Raw genomic sequence first — 19239 nt, forward strand, 5'->3', positions numbered from 1 at the left:
GCTGCCTTGATTTCAAGGGCAGTCACTCTCATCTCTTTTGTCCATGTTTGAACCAAGGCTGTAATGAGGTCAGGAGCTGAGTGGCCCTGGTGGAACCCAAACTGGGCACCAGTGAGCAGGTTATTGCTAAGCAAGTGATGCTTGATAGCACTGTTGATGACCCCTTCCATTACTGTACTGATGATGGAGAGTAGACTGATGGGGCGGTAATTGGCTGGGTTGGATTTGTTCTGCTTTTTGTGTATAGGACACACCTGGACAATTTTCCACATTGCCGGGTAGATGCCAGTGTTGTAGCTGTACTGGAACAGCTTGGCTAGGGGTGTGGCAAGTTCTGGAGCACAAGTCTTTAGTACTATTGCTGGAATATCGTCAGGGCCTATAGCCTTTGCAGTATCCAGTGCCTTCAGCCGTTTCCTGATATCATGTGGAGTGAATCGAATTGGCCGAAGACTGGCATCTGTGATGCTGGGGACCTCCAGAGGAGCCGAGGTGGATCATCCACTCGACACTTCTGGCTGAAGATTGTTGTGAGTGCTTCAGCATTATCTTTTGCACTGCTGTGCTGGGCTCCTCCATCATTGAGGATGGGGATATTTGTGGAGCCACCTCCTCCAGTGAGTTGTTTAATTGTCCACCACCATTCACGACTGGATGTGGCAGGACTGCAGAGCTTAGATCTGATCCGTTGGTTGTGGGAGCACTTAGCTCTGCCTATCACTTGCTGCATATGCTGTTTAGCACGCAAGTGGTCCTGTGTTATAGCTCCACCAGGTTGACACCTCATTTTTAGGTATGCCTGGTGCTGCTCCTGGCATGCCCTCCTGCACTCTTCATTGAACCAGGGTTGATCCCCTGGCTTGATGGTAATGGTAGAGTGGGTGATATGCCGGGCCACGAGGTTATAGATTGTGTTCAAGTACAATTCTGCTGCTGCTGATGGCCCACAGCGCCTCATGAATGCCCAGTCTTGAGTTGCTAGATCTATTCAAAATCTATCCCATTTAGCACAGTGATGGTGCCACACAACACGATGGAGGGTATCCTCAATGTGAAGGTATGAAAACTTCACAATGACTGTGGGTGGTCACTCCTACTGATACTGTCGTGGACAGATGCATCTGTCCATGGAGTCACATGTGGACCTGATGCCATGAGATCCAGAGTCAATGTTGAGGGCTCCCAGGGCAACTCCCTCCTGACTATATACCACTGAGCTGCCACCTCAATGTCTGGGACATTGTCGGTGAGATATGATTCAGTGAGTATGACTTTGTCAGGCTGCTGTGTGACTAGTCTGTGGGACAGCTCTCCCACTTTTAGCACAATCCCCAAGCTGTTAGTAAGGAGGACTTTGCGGGGTCTATTGGGCACAATGTGCCGTTAACCTTTCCGGTGCCTAGGTCAAGCCAGGTGGTCCATCCGGCATTTGTTCCTTTGTGATTTTTCTGCAGCATTTTGATACAACTGAGTGGCTTGCTCGGCCATTTCAGAGAGCAGTTAAGAGCCAACTACATTGCTGTGGGTCTGGAGTCACGTGGACAAGACAGGGTCAGAATGACAGATTTCCTTCCCTAAAGGACATTAGTGAACTTTGAGCATGTCACCTTGTCATTTAATATATCACAGTCGGTCAATAATATAATCTAATAGTGTCCTTAGTCAATGTAGTAATGCTTGGTTATAAAAACCAGTCAGGATCCGAGCTATTGCCACTGAACTAACAACCCTTTGTTGCAACCATGGTAAACATAGAGGAAAATCTCCATTCAGTTTCGGAAGAAGTCCCACCAAAACTTGCTGTCATCAGCTTGAGATGTGTAATTAATGCTGACCTTGCCAGTGATGTCTGCAACCTGAGAATGAGTGTGGGGTTGTGGATGGTCAGGTCCAACCCCCAGACATGCTCTGACTGACACACATCTCTGTGCAGGAGTGTGGGAGATGAAAAATTAGCCCCACAATTAAAATGGCCCAAGCGAAACATAGGCGTAATATCAGAGAATGGGCCTTGTTTAATCTGATCTGGGCCCAGTAGTTATTTCAATTGGTAGTTTAATGTCATTTCAGAAATATTTACCACTGAATGTAACCAATATCAGAGAATGTGACGGAGCAGAAACAGCATCCTATCAAATATTAAAAACCAAAGGCTTTGAACTTCTGAGCTTAATGTGATTGGTGCATTTTGGCTCCATTTTTGTGGGAACATTCCTGTCCACCAATTCACAATAAAATGTGCCTGCGTCTCTCCTCCCAAAGGCAGTTCCCCTGGAGGCTGAATGTGCACTCCTGGCCTCCTCCCGCTTCTGGCCCTACCTTCCTCCTCAGAGGAGGTGCCTCCAGTGGAGAGCACAATCCCCATTCCCAGGGTAAGGGAAGGCTTCCTGAAAGCTGCAGGCCCCAAAAAGGATCTTTACTGTAGAGCCCAGACCAAGGCTTTTACTCCTGTCCAAACAACTGATAGGAGTTTTGAAGCCTTCCTGCTCACACAGGCAAGTGTAAGTAACTTTCACAAATGTATCCTACCCGCCTGCCCATTGTGCCCGTTTGATGTCCTGGAGATCGCACGGGCTACGAAAAATTGAGATCAATTGCTGCCTCAAGGGTCTTAACTGACCCGTTGATTGATGGTGGGCGCGCATCCGAACTTATAGCGCGCCCACCTTCCCAAATATTGCGATGGCGTGCGGTGATGTCAAGACGCTCGCCCGATGTCACCGCGCGTCATTTTATGCGTGGGCGTGCGGGGAAATTCTGCCCCTGATCTCCAACAGGAGAAATGCAGAAGCCACAATGAAGCCACAACTTAAATGACCATTTTCATTCTTCACATAGTAACCTGGGGCGGGGTTGGAGGGGGTGTTGGGGGGTGGGGGCGGGGTAAGGGGGAAGGTGTGGCGTTCCTTTAATCACCTGTGGGAGTTACTAGGAGAGCAGGAGAATCTGTGCAGGGTCTTAGTGTTCAGATGCCAATAACTGAAGAGCGGAGGAGGATTATTTTTAACACAGCTGTAAAGCCAATGTAAAAATACTGACATATGAGAAAGTGGGTTCTTACGATGAATTGACATGACTCTTTTCTTTTCCACAATCAGATCCGAGTTGGTATACACTCTGGACCGGTTTTGGCTGGAGTGGTTGGAGAGAAGATGCCCAGATACGGTCTGTTTGGTGACACAGTTAATACTGCCTCAAGGATGGAGAGCCACGGAGTGCCAGGCAAAATCCACCTCAGTCCAACAGCGAACAGGTAGTGAATTCTGTCTAACGCCACCTTGCCTCAGCTCAGCTGCTGCTGAAACACTTATCCATGCCTTTGTAACTTCCAGAGCTGAGCATTCCAATGCTATCTTGCTGTTTCCCGTTTTGAACCTGTCAAAACTCTGGATCCCATATCTTAACTCACAACCAGGGCAGGATTTTTAGGTCAGTGCGCGGTGGCGATTGGCGGGCCTGGGAGCAGCTGGGGAATGGGCCACAATCCACCATCAGTCTCCAACCGCGAGTTTACGCTGACTGGCCAATTAACGTGAAACACACGCTGAAATGCTCAGCGCTGCTGGGGTGGGGGCAGGAGGAGGGTGGGTGCTGACATAAACACGGGAGCGGGGGAGCGCGGAATGAAAGCTCCCTGAAGGCAGAGAGCTGCCTCAGGGAGCTGAAGAATTTAAACCCAATAAATAAAGATTTTAAAATCCAGAAAAAATGTCCACGCATCAGAATCAGTCACCTGAACATATGCATAATGAAAATTCTGTCCATAGATTTTTATTTTTTTAAAATTTAATAATGGAAACCACATCCCACCCTTGGATGAGGTTTCATCAAAATGCAAAGCCCGCCTGGCAGATTTGCCCATCCACCAACCGTAAGGTTGGATGGACCACGAAAAATCGGGGACAATTGGAACTTCAATGGGCTTAATTTCCCTCTTAATTCTTTTGCGCGCACCCGCCCACTGAAATAACGCGCTATTTTACGCTCGAGCAGGTTGGGCACGCGTCCGCACGTCCAGCTAAACACTCTGCCCCAAGTTCTGTTCACCCACTGTCCCTTGTGCTCACTGACCTACAATGTCTCTCGCTCTGACAACACCTCCATTCTAAGATTCTCATGCTTGTTTTCAAATCCCTATCTCCGTAGTTTACTCCAGCTCTACAACCCTCAGATCTCAATGCTCCTCTAATTCTGGACTACTCTTAAAAATTTATTCTTTCATAGGATGTGGGCTTCACTGCCAAGGCCTGCTTTTGTTGCCCATCCCTAATTGCCTTTGCTTAGTGGTTTGTTTGGCCACTTCAGAGGGCAGTTATGGGTCAACCACATTGCTGTGGGTCTGGAGTCACATGTAGGCCAGACCAGGTAAGGACGGCAGATTTCCTTCCCTAAAGGACATTAGTGAACCAGATGGGTTTTTATAACAATCGACGATAGTTTCATGGTCACCATTACTGAGACTAGCTTTCCAGAGCTTATTAATTGAATTTAAATACCATCAGCTGCCATGGTGGGATTTGAGGTCATGTCCCCAGGACATAAGCCTGGGCCTTTGGATTACTGAACTGAAAGCAAAACACTGCGGATGCTGGAAATCTGAAATAAAAACAGAGAATGCCAGAAAAGCTCAGCAGGTCTGGCAGCATCTGTGGAGAGAGAAACAGAGTTAACGTTTCGAGTCCATATGACCCTTCTTCAGATCTGAAGAGAAGTGGAAATGTGGTGGATTTTATACTGTTTAAGAGGGGGTGGAGCAGATGGTACAAAATAGATGGTCAGGGATAGGTGGGAGCTCAGGAGAAATTTGACAAAGATGCCATGGATGCAAGACAAAGGGAGTGTTTATGGTAGTGTTTAAGACTAAAGAAGGCGCTGATAGTGGCATAAAGATAGCAAAATGCAGAATGTGTTAATAGCAGAACAAGGGTCAGCACTATGTGAAAGCAAAACATAAGAGCAAGACTGTGAGTGAAACTGTCAAGCTCGAGTGCTTCTAAAGAAATCTATTTCATAGAAACCTTACTGTGCACAAATTGGCTATTGCATTCCTACATTACTAAAGCAACTGCATGTCAACAGCACTTTTAGAATATTCTGAGGTTGTGAAAGGCACTAAATGAATGGTAAATAGACAAAGACTGCAGCCTCTATTTATATTATTATAAAAGTATACTTTAACACAACCGTACTCTTGTCTTACAGAGCCCTACAGAACAAAGGCTTTGAAATAGTGGAGAGGGGAGCAATCAATGTGAAAGGCAAAGGGAATATGATGACCTACTTTCTCATTCAGAATCTGTATGCCACCGAAGATGACATCATGGGGAGGCCACCAATGGGCAATGGAGGAGACCCCAACCAATGCAACAATGGCAGCAAGTGGAAATCTGAACATTGTAAGCAGAATGGTGAGTTTCATTAGAGGAGAATACAACTTTGGCAATTATAAGGCATTTATTGCAACTAGAATTCAAAGGTGATAATTGCAGTTAGCACTAGTGAGGCATAAGTAGTGTTACTTAGCTAGATAAAAATTAACAGCAAAGTGCAAAGTGCCAGTGATAGGGGCTGCGTTAGAAAAGGTTTAATGCACCAATTATTACAATTTTTATTTATCTTTCTGAACCCTGCCATGTAACTGTCCTCTACTCACTGCAGGTTGCTGGAGAAATCATCTTGAGTTTAATTGTGTAGTTTTGACCAGGATTTTGTTTGCTCTAGTTTGTAGATACTCACTTTAAATAGACTCTGTAGACTGTTGGAATATGCTGCATAAATGGACTCTGTTTTCTTAGTATATAGACTTTGTTCGTTGTAAAATAGACTGTTTGCTGTGAATCCTGCTGTAAGTACCAGCCCAATCTGAACTTATTGGCTGTCTTGATAGTTTACATTCGCTTTGTCAAATACAGCCACATGAAAAGATGTATTTGCCTGACCTGACTACAAAATTGATGATTCCCTTTGCCGATTAATTTTCCTCCCTTTTTTAATTCTAAGCTACCTCCCACCAGCAGCAAAGCCGTGGACTGGTTATCATCAGTAGGTAACCTACCGGACTCGATTGTCACTGCAACTCCTTCTTCTTGAGTTCTCTGCCTGAAGGCAAGTCCGACCCAGTCGCCAGTAGAGGCGAGGAGGCAGGTCCTGAATCCACCCCAGCTGGAACGGGGATCAAACCTTATGCTGTTGGCAGCAATCTGTTCCACACCAGCCTCCCAGCCCACAGAGCCAACAGACACCCACCCCACCGAGTCTCAGCTGCTATGGCAACATACGCTTTTACATGGATAGTGACGGAAGAGGCTCCAATTTCTTTCCATCCCACAGCTGACCAGGAATCTCTCCCACACCTACTGCATGTCATTAGCGTATGTTGGGTGGATTTACAAGTTGATACTCAACCTGTTTGGCCACGTTATGACCCCATGAAGCCCTGGACTCCATCAAGTCCTGAAGCAGGCACTTGAATCTGGAGCGTCTGACTCAAGGCAGGGACATAACCCACTGCACCACAAGACCTCCTCTGCCTGTTCTTAACAGGGAACTAATAACAATTTAATATGGAAATCGATGCCCTGTATCGAAGTCCTGTGAGGCTAATAGGACCTCGCTTACCATTTAGGTCGGGATTGGCTGAAGCCTACAAAGTGCAGGCTCCACAAGTGTAGAGGTTGTTCCCTTTCTCCCTCAGAGACTCTCCCCACACTCAAGTTCGTGACACCAGATTCACAAGTGTATGGCTTGAACAGAATGACCAGCGAGACAAGTTTCTCCTGATAAATTCACAGTCACTTCATTGAATTACCCACAGCCCTCAGAGAAGGGCTGCATTCAGCAATCACAAAATACAGTCACAATTAGTTACCCAGAACCCTGTCCCATCAGAGGCTAAAGCCCCCACATTGTTCCTAACTTAATACTTAAATCTTTAGATCCTAACTTAGTACTGACAATCACCCCTCGGCTGGTCTTCCAATGATGTTGTAGGTCCCTCGGTGGAGTTGACCAGACTCTACCAACTTCTTTAACAGCCTGCAGAAAACAGTGGTGTCCGACAATTTCTGTCCCCACTTATACAATTTCTGCTGCTGGTCAGGCCAACTCATTTCAATGTCCAGTAGTTAGCACTTAGTTTATTCTACTCATAGTCCAGGCGAATATGATCAGCTCATGCTGGTTGAAACAATACAGTCGTTCCATGGAAAATATATCCCAGATGAATGTGATCAGCTCGTACCATTGTTTAAACAATGCTCCTGTTGGTTTAAGGCAGTACAGCGCCCGGCTATAAGGTCGGTGAAAGTTTGAATATCAATGGCCTATTCCTTGTGCCATTGTATCAGGTAATCAGTCTCTTAATTGCGCAGGTAATGGCATTTCCCTGGTACTATTGTTCCACAATAGCAATCCGTCAATGTCCAAACCCTTTTCATGAGCCACTGTCTTTTACGAAATGTCTGAATTAACCCCTTGCTGCCCAGCCCTGCGCTGTTGGCATCAGCTTGGTTTCTGTATTGTGGTAGAAAACATGAGGTCAAAACATGTCCATGGTTTGGGTTTTATACTCCATAAATTTCTCAGTTGGAGGGATTCCGATCCTACACACGTATAATGGAAAAGAAGGCACCTAATGAAGATTAGTATTCAGTTATTTCTGAGGGCTGCTGAGCAGCATTAGTGTACTCCTGGATCCCACAAAAATAATCTAGCCTGCTGCTGACCCAGGACCTCATGCCAGGACACTTTCAGATGTCAAGCTGCTACTCCATGGCCTTGAAACATTTTTTTGAGAAGAATCATTGACTGAATGACACCTTCAACAGCCTAAAGAGACTGTGCGATATTGCTAAGCAATGTGTTACCACTGCATCATGGGGAGGCAATGGCATAGTGGTATTTTCACTGGACTAGTATTCCAGGAACCCAGGGTAATGCTCTGAGTTTGAATCCCACCATGGCAGATGGTGTAATTTGAATTTAATAAAAAAAATTTGGAATTAAAATGTCTGATGATGACCGTGAAACCATTGCTGATTGTTGTAAAAACCCATCTGGTTCACTAATGTCCTTTAGGGAAGGAAATCTGCTGCCCTTACCTGGCCTGCCCTACATGTAACTCCAGACCCACAGCCCTGTGGTTGACTCTTAAATGCCCCCTGAACAAGGGCAATTAATAATGGGCAATAAATGCTGGCCTAGCCAGAGATGCCCACATCCCATGAACGAATAAAAAAAATCCATACGCAATCCCTCTGTCTGTCTTTCTAGCACCATTCAAAAGTAATGATTAATGTCTTTTCATTTAAAGAGAAGGCAACATAATTTTATATAACACTTTAACACGTTTGCCACTAATATGATGCAATATAATTTCAACCAATAATTGTTATTTATTATCAATAATTTAACCAGTTACCCGTCAGAAGAAAGCTTGAGATCTTGAGATAAAACAATAAGTTTTCTGGTCTTGAATTACTGGTTAATGAGTAACTGAGATAAAATATTGATTACAGGTGAGTCATGGTCTAATCACAGGGTTAATGCAGATCATCATCAAATCATCACTGAATAGGTAGCCAACCTCTTCTTCAATTCACAGAGCAAGATAACAATGAAGATCAAGATCAGAAGCCTGTTGTTACCATGAAATATGCTGATAGTGAGCAGACACCCACAGGTAACCCCTCTGGTAAGTTGTGTGAATACCCCAAGGCCATAGTTAAGATGTAAGCTTGTCTTGTTGTTCAGCCAGGGAAACGAATCAGATCGATGTTATTAGATGGGCTTAATATTCCAGTATTTTGATAACAACTCTAGAGAAGAAAGGGAATGAGATACACATTTGAAGGTTAAAAAAAGCTAATCATTCAAATGAGGACTGTCCCATTAGGAAACTTAACCGGTTGGAGATCCACCTTGACAACATAATATCCACAAACAATTCACTGTGAGGAAACACAAAAAGCACTGGAGTGAAATGAGAGCCAAGTGTTCCAGTGGGGAGCCTGGAATCTGACACATTGCCAATTGGTCATTATTCCACCGAGCAAAGTTCTTGATGTGGGTTTCCTGCAGGTGACGTGCGGTCAGCTGCAAGTGGTGGAAAGTGACCATGAATTCAAAGCTAAGCATATTTGAGTAATTTTATCATAGGAGATTGACAGTGAATCCCATTTTAACAATCAAATCTCTTGAACACTGTCTCATTCGGAGAGGCACTCAGTAATGCTGCAGAAGGGGAAAAGGATGGTCCTGTGGCACAGGATGAGATGTAAGATTTGAAGTTCAGCTCAGAGTCAAAGAGGACGCCACCAAGACCATATACTGCTGGTTTCAGCTTGATGGAGCAGGAATTGAGGAGATGTGAAATCAGGGGCTGAGTTCAGGACTTTCACTGGAAGCTGACAGGAGTGGATTGATTAGTTTAGATACTAAACCAATTCTTTTCCTGAAAGAATGAAGACTTGAGGAAATTAGTGATGGTCATGTCATGCCTGCAAGGATGATATATTCCTAACTTTCAAGATACAGACTTCAGTCAATGCAAACTTTTGAAAATTTACTGAGAAAAAGTACTGAGCAAACTATTGGATTTAATCCAAGTCCCCAGGACCTGATGGCCTACATCCCAGGGTCTGAAAGGAAGTGGCAGTGGAAATAGTGGATGCATTGGTAATAATATTTCAAAATTCCCTGAATTCTGGAAAGGTTCCAGTGGATTGGAAAAATGCTAATGTAATGTCCTTATTCAAAAAAGGGTGGAGGCAGAAAGTAGGAAACCAGTTAAACCAGTTAGTTTAACGTCTGTCGTTGGGAAATTGTTGGAATCCATTATTAAGGAAGTAGTAATGGGGCAATTGGAAAGTCAAATGCAATCCATCAGAGTCAGCATGGTTTTATGAAGAGTAAATCGTGTTTGACTAATTTGCTAGAGTTCTTTGAAGCTGTGACAAGCAAAGTAGATAATGGGGATCCTGTAGATGTAGTATATCTGGACTTCCAGAAGGCCTTTGATAAGGTACCGCACAAAAGATTAATACACAAGATAAGATCACATGGAGTTAGGGGTAACATATTAGCTTGGATAGAGGATTGGCTAACCAACAAAAAGCAGAGAGTCGGGATAAATGGCTCTTTTTCTGGATGGCAAGCTGTAACTAGTGGGGTGCCTCAGGGTTCAGTCCTTGGGCCTCAACTATTTACAATCTATAGTAATGTCTTGGATTCAGGGATAGAAGGTACTATAGCTAAATTTGCAGCTGACACCAAAATAGATGGGAAAGTAAGTTGTAATAAAGAAATAAGAAGTGGATGTGGACAGGTTAGGTGAATGGGCCAAAATTTGGCAGATGGAGTTTAACGTGGATAAGTGTGAGGTTATCCATTTTGGCCGGAAGACTAAAAAGGTGACTTATTATTGAAATGGAGAGAAACTTCAGAATGCTTCAGTGCAGAGGGATCTGGGTGTCCTTGTGCATGAATCGCTGAAAGCTAGTATACAGGTACAGCAGGTAATAAGGAAGGCAAATGGAATTTTGGCATTTATTGCTAAAGAAATAGAGTATAAAAATAGGGAAGTGTTGTTGCAACTGTACAAGGCATTGGTGAGACCGCACCTGGAGTACTGTGCACAGTTTTGATCCCCTTACTTGAGGAAGGATGTAGTTGCATTGGAGGTGGTTCAGAGGAGGTTCACTAGATTGATTCCAGAGATGCGGGGCTTGTCTTATGAGGTGAGATTGAGTAGTTTAGGCCTATACTCACTAGAGTTTAGAAGGATGAGAGGAGATCTAACTGAGGTATATAAGATGCTAAAGGGGATAGACAAAGTAGACGTGGAGCGGATGCTTCCCCTTGTGGGGCATTCTAGAACGAGAGGCCATAGTTTTAGGCAATGGGGTGGTAGATTTAAATCAGAGATGAGGAGGAATTACTTTTCTCAAAGGGTCATGAATCTGTGGAATTCACTACCTCAGAGTGCAGTGGTTGCTGGGACGCTGAATAAATTTAAGGAGGAGATAGACAGATTTTTAATTCGTAATGGGTTGAAAGGTTATGGGGAGAGGGAGGGAAATTGGAGTTGAGGCTGAAATGAGATCAGCCATGATCATATTGTATGGCGGGGCAGGCTTGAGGGGCTGAATTGCCTACTCCTGCTCCTAGTTCTTATGTTCTTAATTGATCAAAAAAAGTGATCAAAGTGTTGCCCAATATGTCAAGAGACTAATGTTTGTAATTTCTGCACAGATAACAAATGAATTCATGTCTGAACCTGCTTCTGGAAAGCCCCCAAATGCAAAAGGTTTTCCCAGGTGGAAATTGACCACCCTCACCAGATTTAACAAGCAATGACTACCAGACCTGCCAGGGCCATGAGGAGGGAATATCAAATAAAGCCTTCAGTGAGCTAACTGTAGCTGGTATGTTGATGGGTTATCAATCATTCCCCCATTGTGTATCGATCACCCCGACTCCAACCCATTATTGTGGACAATGGGAGGCACTGAAACGTGCCATCATGTGACTGAAACTGGCTGGAGATAACAGGTTTATTACCCCACAAGGGAACCCAGCAGGTCAGTTTGCAAACTAATAGGACAAGAGGGACCAAGCTCCAGAAAAAAGAACAGGACCCTGCCTAACATCCAGTCAACTCAGGCAGTGAGAAAGAGGGACTCATCTGTTTTTACCTGCAAAGCTTCGCCTCTACAAAACTTGGCCACGACTTCGTCTGGGAACCCAGAGGCTTCAAACTCCCATTTGTCCAATGAACCATGAGAGAGAACCTATTAGTGCATTTTTGAAAGGACTGAAATTTGGATATGTGATTTACTTTGGTTAATAGCCTAAGTGCATGCTTTGTCTCTAGAATCCATCTTTACTTGTGTGTATGTCTGTGTGTGTGAGGGGGTAAGTGTGTTTCATTACGTTTACTTTTCAGGATGTTGTGTGAATAAATGTTATCCTTTCCTTTGATTTAAACCTACCCGAAAGCCTGCATCATGTTTATTATTCAAAATTGCAACACAAAAAAGATTTAAAATACTTCTTCTTAGAACAGATCTTGTTGTGAACAACTGAGAAGAAAGGACAAAGGGAAAAGGTTATCCTGCCATCTCTCCCCGTCCATAACATATTTTTGAGCAAGTCTAAAATATGCCCCTGTAGGTCAACCAGAACAGGGGTGATGGGTGATGGGGTCTTGGTGTGGAATAGAATGCAAGTAGCAAATATTTTAATGAACTGAAGTTTACTGAAGAGAGGATGAGAGGCCAGCCAGTATAGAATTGGAATAGCAGAATCTTGCAGTTGCAAAGGCATGGATCAGGTCTCATAACAACTGAGATAACCTAGGATGCTTGCAGAGGGGAAGGGCTATATAAATGCATGTTGTTGTTGTTGTTTGATATTGAAATTAAATTTTAAATGTGTGTTCTCATAGCCACCATCTAGCAAATCATTGGGCAGCATTTTCCATTCGGTGAGTGAGGGCGGGACCCGCTCGCTGACGTGTAAAATGACGTGGGGGTGACGTCGGGCCTGTGTCCCAATGTCACCCCGCGTCATTTAGATTTTCAGTTCGGCTGCGCGCCTGCTGATCTGTCACTGGCCTATTAAGGCCATTAAAAAAGTAATTAAATGATTAATGGATCTACCTGTCCAACCTTCCGGTTGTGGGGGGCAGGCAAAGAGCCCAGGCGGCCTTCCAAAAAAGCATGAAACGGGATGAGGTTTCATGAGGGGTTTAAAATGTTCGGAAAATTTTTAAATAAAAGTAATGGACATGTCCCAGCTCATGACAGTGTCACATGAGGGGGACACGTCAGGAAAATTTTTTCTTACCTTTAATAAATTTTTAAAACTTCAACCGATCTCCCTGAGGCAGCACTTTGAATAGATTAATGGTCTACAGCTCGTACTCTGGCATTTATTGGGAATTAAATGCATCAATGATGCACAATGACTATGGATGGTGAACCAATTCAGTTTTATATTTTGAGTATATCATTTGATGAGTTGATTCTATTTAATATCAGATTTTTTGTTTTTTACTATGAAGATAAGGAAACCAATGGACCCAAGCATAACAAGTGCCCTGACAACACAGTTATCTCCAGGGGAGAAGATGAAGCAAAGTCAAGACTGGACCTGAATAATAAGGAGCGTCTCAGTAAGGAAGATGGAAAGTCAGAGTTTTGTATCATATTGTAAACAGAGCGCTGTGTGCATCCAGCTCACACTGCACCTTAACTAGTTTTGTTTTCACCTTGAACCCTGTTGAAAAGATACAAATGAAATTAGTCTATAATGTGTTTTGGAACATTGCAACTTCATACCGAGTTTCCCTCAGAAACATTTCTATTGCGTTTCACCAAATAATTTTAAGATATTTACAAATTTCCACAACATTGCATCTTACCAAGGTCCTTAGGTCTCTTTACTCTCACACATGTTTCATGGATGGGTAAAATAATAAATACTGAACTTCAATGAGAAAGTTTGGGAAGAGCAGAGGCGAGGAAGTTAATTGTTACAGATTATCTCTGCCTTGCACTGTTGACCAAATGCTTCCAGTCATGCTAGAAATATTAAAACTAACAATTTCTTGTATAGCTTTCGTTATTTCATCCACTAATCCTTCACTCCTCATTCCCTGTACTAATGTGACATAGTGACAATCCAGACAGCATAGTTTGTAGAACAGCGATGTATCAGATTAACATTCAACTGGCAGACAGTCAGAGAGGTAAACTATAATTCTTGCTCCCAAGATCACAATCTTCTCGAAACATGACTTGCACTTAATGATACGTTGAACCTGCTTTCTCACTCGCCCTATGAATTACCCCTCAAACACCTCTCCAGCAATATACCCTTGGGTTCAGATTTCAGCTCCAGTGCCAGGTGGTGCCTTGTGTCCTTATTGTTGAGAGCAGTTTCAGACTGTGATATTTTTTAAAAATTCACTCTCTGTATGCAGGCACCTCTGGAAAGCTCATCATTTATCATCCATTCCTAATCCCCCATCCAGCTGAGTAGTTGTGAGGCCACTCAGTGGTCAGTTTAGAGTCTCACCCATGTTGGTGTGGGACTGGTCACATATATGACAGACTGGATAAGGACAGTTGGCTTCTTTCCCTAAAGGGCTTTAATGATAATCCAACAGCTTCAAGATCATTTTTACTGATATGAGTGTTTTGTTTAAACTGAATTCAAATCCTCAAACCGCCAACATTGCATTTGCGCTCAGGCTGTCTGGATTATTAGTGTAGGTTTTGGATTACTAACCTGGGTCCCTGAATGCCTAGTGCAGCAACATAGCCATTACACTACCATAGTGTGCGTTGTAATATTAGCAATGAAGATCTGGTTTTGACCTCTAAAAACTCAGGCCAGAACAGGAGAAACCTTCTCTCCAATCCTTTGTAGGGAAGAAGCCTTCTGCTAAGATTGAAATGCTTAGACATGTTTTAAACCTTTCCTGTATCAGTGAACTGGTTTCAGGTGACAAGCCATAGAAGTCCCAAATCACCAATGCTGGGTAGGCTCTCTATTCCTGACCTGAAGATGATAAGCCATATAGGCTGCTCCTGGTTTAGAGCTTGAGTTTAGATCAAGCCAGTGATCCCCTTGTGATAGCAGCTATCTCAGCAGTGGAATCCTTTTGTGAAATATGCCAGTAGTTATTCAGGGTCAGGAATGCACAGTGTACAATAACAGGTAGCCCAACACCCATCACAGCCACCCTGGCAAGCAGGGCTGGCACTCTGAAACTTTATATATCCAGGCAAATGAAATCTATTTGACTTACGCCATTAACACAAGCAAGAGTACGCATTCTTCCAATTGACCATTATGCCCAGGGTGATATTATTCAGACATTTTTAGCTTTGAATCTGGTGACACCTGTGACTGAACAGCATTGACATGCACGCACATACAGGCATGTACATGCACACACACGTAGAATCACACAAATAGACAAATGCACACATACATACATGAACACACATATATACACGTTTATAGATACAGGCAGACACGCACACATAAAAAGAAACAGACACACACACAACCTGCAAATATTTATTCTTCTTAATAGAAAGAAAGGGAATCAATGTGATGCTTTTAAAGCCGTACTGAGGGCAATTGAAGTAACAAAATCCATACCCAACATACAAGGTCAATTCAATCCCAGGTTTTCCGATCTGAAACCAGCAGCTTGATGGAACAAAATTCCAAGGCTTCTTTAGGGACCTTTCTGTAATAGGCAATAAATGATTGCTTGTTCTTATGTTGTGCACCATTTCCCCTGGAGCCTCGCTCTTTTTTTTCCAGTTATTAGTGCCTTGCGCTGTCTTGTCTAGCTTTGCACTAATAATCACCATAAGGGGGGGAAGAACAGTTCCTTGAGGTATGCAAAACTGTAAACACATTCTTACAGGCGGGTGTAATAGACAGAAAATCTTCCACCCAATATTTCTCCAAAAGACCTCACCATTACTCTTAGGCTAATCTTTTATGTAAGTGCAAGTGTGGACCATTTGGCCTCTCAAATGTTAATTCAGTCATAGACCATGGCTAATCTATGCCTCAAATCCATTTACCCACCATTTCTCCAGATCCTTTAATACCCTTACCTAGCACAAATCTACCAATCTCAGCCTTGAACATTTCTGTTGATCCAGTGACTGTTAATGAAATGCCAAAGTGTGGGTCTGGCCCACTATGTTCTCCCTTTAGTCTCAGATTCACCCTTGCCAGTGGATGCATGTCTCTGGGTTGGAGCTTGTGAGGGATAGAGTGGGTGAGACTGTGACATAAAGTATGGGCACTGCAGGATGCCAAGACATCAACTTCTTTGTCTTGTACCAAAGCTGGAGCAGGGCAAGAGAAAGAGAGGTTCAGATGGCTTCTTAAGGAGCCAAGCTCATGTCACTTCCAGGAGGGAGCAGTAGAAGGTTTCATGTTACAGAATTACTAAAGAATACAATAAAAACATCCCAACAAGCCCTTACCAGCACATGCCCTCCAACTTGCCCATTTCCAAAACCCTTGAAAATAGATTCCCTCATTAGAAAGTGTAGTGCTTCCCACTCATGGAGATCACATGTTTGGCTGGGGCTGGTGTGGGGTGTTCCACTTGTAGCTGGTGTCTCCCTGCTGCTCTGGGCTGTCTTAGATAAAGGGAGGGAGGAAGGAAGGAATTGCATTTATATAGCACATTCCATGACCACTGGACGTCTGACAGTACTTTACGGCTGATAAAATACAAGAGTCAAACCCACTTTGAGTCGTGAGGGGCAGTGTTGGAATCTGGCCCATGGTGGCTGTGAGGAAATGACATTCCATATGAGGCTTACGTGAATGAATGTGAGTGAAGGAATACTTCCAAATGAAGGCTGGGGATGGAAAGGGTAAAAGCATGGGCATATAGTAAACCAGTCCAGATACTTCAGCCCTATAAATTAGACGTTATTCTCAGTGGCAGACATGATTAGTACAGCATATTCTTAAGTAGTATGATAATTCCTGGTGAAAGGTGACTGGCTGTGTGTTGAGGTAGTTAATTGGCAACAAATCCCCTGTCTGTTAGCCGCCAATAGACAATAGATTTCTTTGTGTTTCCCCCTATCTGATTGTCCCTGCTAAAACAGTTTCACACAAAAACTCAGTACCCTAGGGTGAATATCTGCTCCTCAGTCTTTCCAAGCACAGTGCCTGGATGAGGTACTGTGACCCTGGCAAACAATTCACCAAGAGAGTCCTCGCTTCATGAATCTTGACCCCAATATCCTAATTTTTAGTATCTCATGTTGGAATATGCCTAATGTACAAGTGAGTTACATAGTGTGTAAGTTGCCCTGGATAAAGCTGTCTGCTAAATGTCAAAAATAATAAATGCATTTGAGAGAAATATCCAGAATGGTTCTATTATTGTCATTATTAGTTATAACATAGATGGTACAGCACTATTGCAGTTGCCATACCAATGCTGACTGTATGATGCAGAACGCACTCAAAATTGAAGATTCGGTGTAAAATGAAAATGGTGTTACAAGGTGTGGTTGATGCTTTAGCAATCAGCTCAGAAGGATTTTCCATATTTACAACCAACCAGAATAGAACCATTTGTATTCTGTTCAATAAGCCAGTTAGTATTTCCCATTTTGAGTAGAGGGCGACATCTATAAAGGAACATCTAGGTGCGCTAAACATAAAGCTGTGTTCAAGTTATATTATCTTTTTTCTGCTTTGGTTGTGTCGGTGTCACAGACTAGCATCTGTATTCCACCAACATTTTTATGAATGAAACAGCAATTGTTTGCATTGTTGAGCCTACACAGGATAGGCCGTATAGATAGGACAGTGTTATTTTATCATTTATAACTGGTATCTGAATGTAAGAACATATAAGGAGCTGGAGTAGGTCCTTTGACCCATTGGGTCTAAATGACTAACCTTCTACCTCAACTCCGCCTTCCCGTGCTATCTTATGTCCCTTAATTTCCCTTCATACCCAAAAAATCTATCAACCTCTGACTTGAATATACTCAACTATGGAGCATCCGCAGCTCTGGGATAGAGAATTCCAAAGGCTCACACCCTTTAATTGAAGAAATTTCTCCTTATCTCAGTCCTAAATGGCTGACCCCTTATTCTGAGATTGTGTCCTATTCTAGATTCCCCAGCCAATAGAAACATTATCTACCCTGTCAAACCTTTTAAGAATTTTATATGTTACAATTAGATTACCTCTCATTCTCCTAAACTTTGGGAAATATAGATCTAGTTTACTCAATCTCGCCTTAGGACAATCCCCTCATCCCAGGAACCAGCCTAATGAACCTTCATTGCACTCCCTTGAGGGCAAGTATTATTTGGGTAAGGAGACCAAAACTGCACACTGTGCTCCAGGTGCAGTGTCACCAATGCTCTGTACAATTGTAGTAAGACTTCTTTACTCTTACACTCCAAGGTCTTTATAACAAAAGATAGTATACCATTTGCCTTTTTAATTGCTTGCTGTCCCTGTATGTTAACTTTCTGCGATTCATGTACAAGGACACCCAGGTCCCTCTGAATGCAAATATTTCCTAGTCTCTCACCATTCAAAAAAATCTGTTCTTTTATTTTTCCTACCAACTAACTTCACACTTCACCACATTGTATTCCATTTGCCATGTTCTTGCCCACTCACCCAATCAGTCCATATCGCTCTGCAGCCTCTTTGTGTCTTCCTCACCTCTTACTTTCCCAACTAAATTTGTATCATCAGCAAACTCAGATAGGTTATGAACAGTGTTCTCATCTAAGTTATTAATATAGGTTGTAAATAGTTGAAGCCCAATAATATAATGTTATATCCACAGTAATTATGTGCACATTTGATTTGCATTTGTATTATGCAACAGTTAAAACATAGGCTGCTAAAACTTTTAGCCTCACTATTCTGTGCAATCTACATATTCTGTCCCGGTTACTTTGCTATGTTTCCACTGGGATTTTAGTTAAGAATATAGTCAGCCAACTGTATCCTGCCTCAATTCCTACTGCATAGGGAGTTATTTCTCTTTTGCATCCAAATGTGTGGCCAGGATACCTGTCCCTTTAAGCTGATAAAGGTCTTTAATTCTATTAGGTGCAGCTAATTCCCACTGCCCTGACAGGAGAGCTCTTAGCTGAGGTGCTTCCGCTGCCTGGATCTCACTGGCTCCATTGGGTTTGTGGGCATTTCCTATAATGGAAATAGTGGGCCCAAAGCCCAACTGATATTAGGCCTCATTCCCACTATACTGGTGAATTGTAGATAGCTGTTGGGTCTCATCTAGGCAGATCACATGGTGAACAAATCTTAACCTGGGATGCCTGCTTCACCAGTAGTGGCCCTTAGATAGGTTCTGAGTGGGGGGCGACGCATAGGTCGGAGCTCAGAAAGAGTAGAGAAGAGCGCAGGAGCCAGGAGGGAGAGAGGGGACCAAGTGGAAGTGAGAGAGGGGAAGGAGGGCGCCGAGCAGGAGGGTGAGAGATGTTGAGTAGGAGGGTGAGTAGGGGAGAATGGTGAGTGGGGATGGAGGAGGAGTGTAAGAGGGATCTGAGGAGGAGGTTAAGTGAGGGATTAGGGAAAGGGTGATGGACGATGAAAGGAAGGGTGCGAGGGGGGTGAATAAGGTGCAAAATACTGGAGCCCGGGGATTAGGGGGGGGCCCAGTTTCATTGTCGTTAATTGAGTTC

The 19239-nt window shown here is 43.4% G+C and overlaps 1 protein-coding gene across 1 annotated transcript; it reads left to right on the forward strand.

Moving 5' to 3' along the window:
* Positions 1-1742: 1742 nt before the first annotated feature.
* On the forward strand, positions 1743-16912 carry LOC144692042 (uncharacterized). The gene is made up of 5 exons (XM_078560600.1): positions 1743-1820; positions 3099-3253; positions 5203-5408; positions 8603-8692; positions 13064-16912. Exons 1-5 carry the CDS (start codon positions 1743-1745, stop codon positions 13213-13215), a joined length of 681 nt encoding a protein of 226 aa, XP_078416726.1. The 3' UTR covers positions 13216-16912.
* Positions 16913-19239: the final 2327 nt, after the last annotated feature.

This window comes from Cetorhinus maximus, chromosome 16 (genome assembly GCF_964194155.1).
Source record: "Cetorhinus maximus chromosome 16, sCetMax3.hap1.1, whole genome shotgun sequence".
Taxonomy (NCBI): Eukaryota; Metazoa; Chordata; class Chondrichthyes; order Lamniformes; family Cetorhinidae; genus Cetorhinus; species Cetorhinus maximus.

Bases quoted from the DNA above. Each gene is read 5' to 3' on its own strand.
- LOC144692042 (XM_078560600.1), top strand. From the start codon at position 1,743: ATGGTAAACATAGAGGAAAATCTCCATTCAGTTTCGGAAGAAGTCCCA. The intron at 1,821-3,098 runs GTAATTAATGCT...TTCCACAATCAG, and splicing joins CTGTCATCAGCTTGAGATGT to ATCCGAGTTGGTATACACTC. The intron at 5,409-8,602 runs GTGAGTTTCATT...TTCAATTCACAG, and splicing joins TGAACATTGTAAGCAGAATG to AGCAAGATAACAATGAAGAT.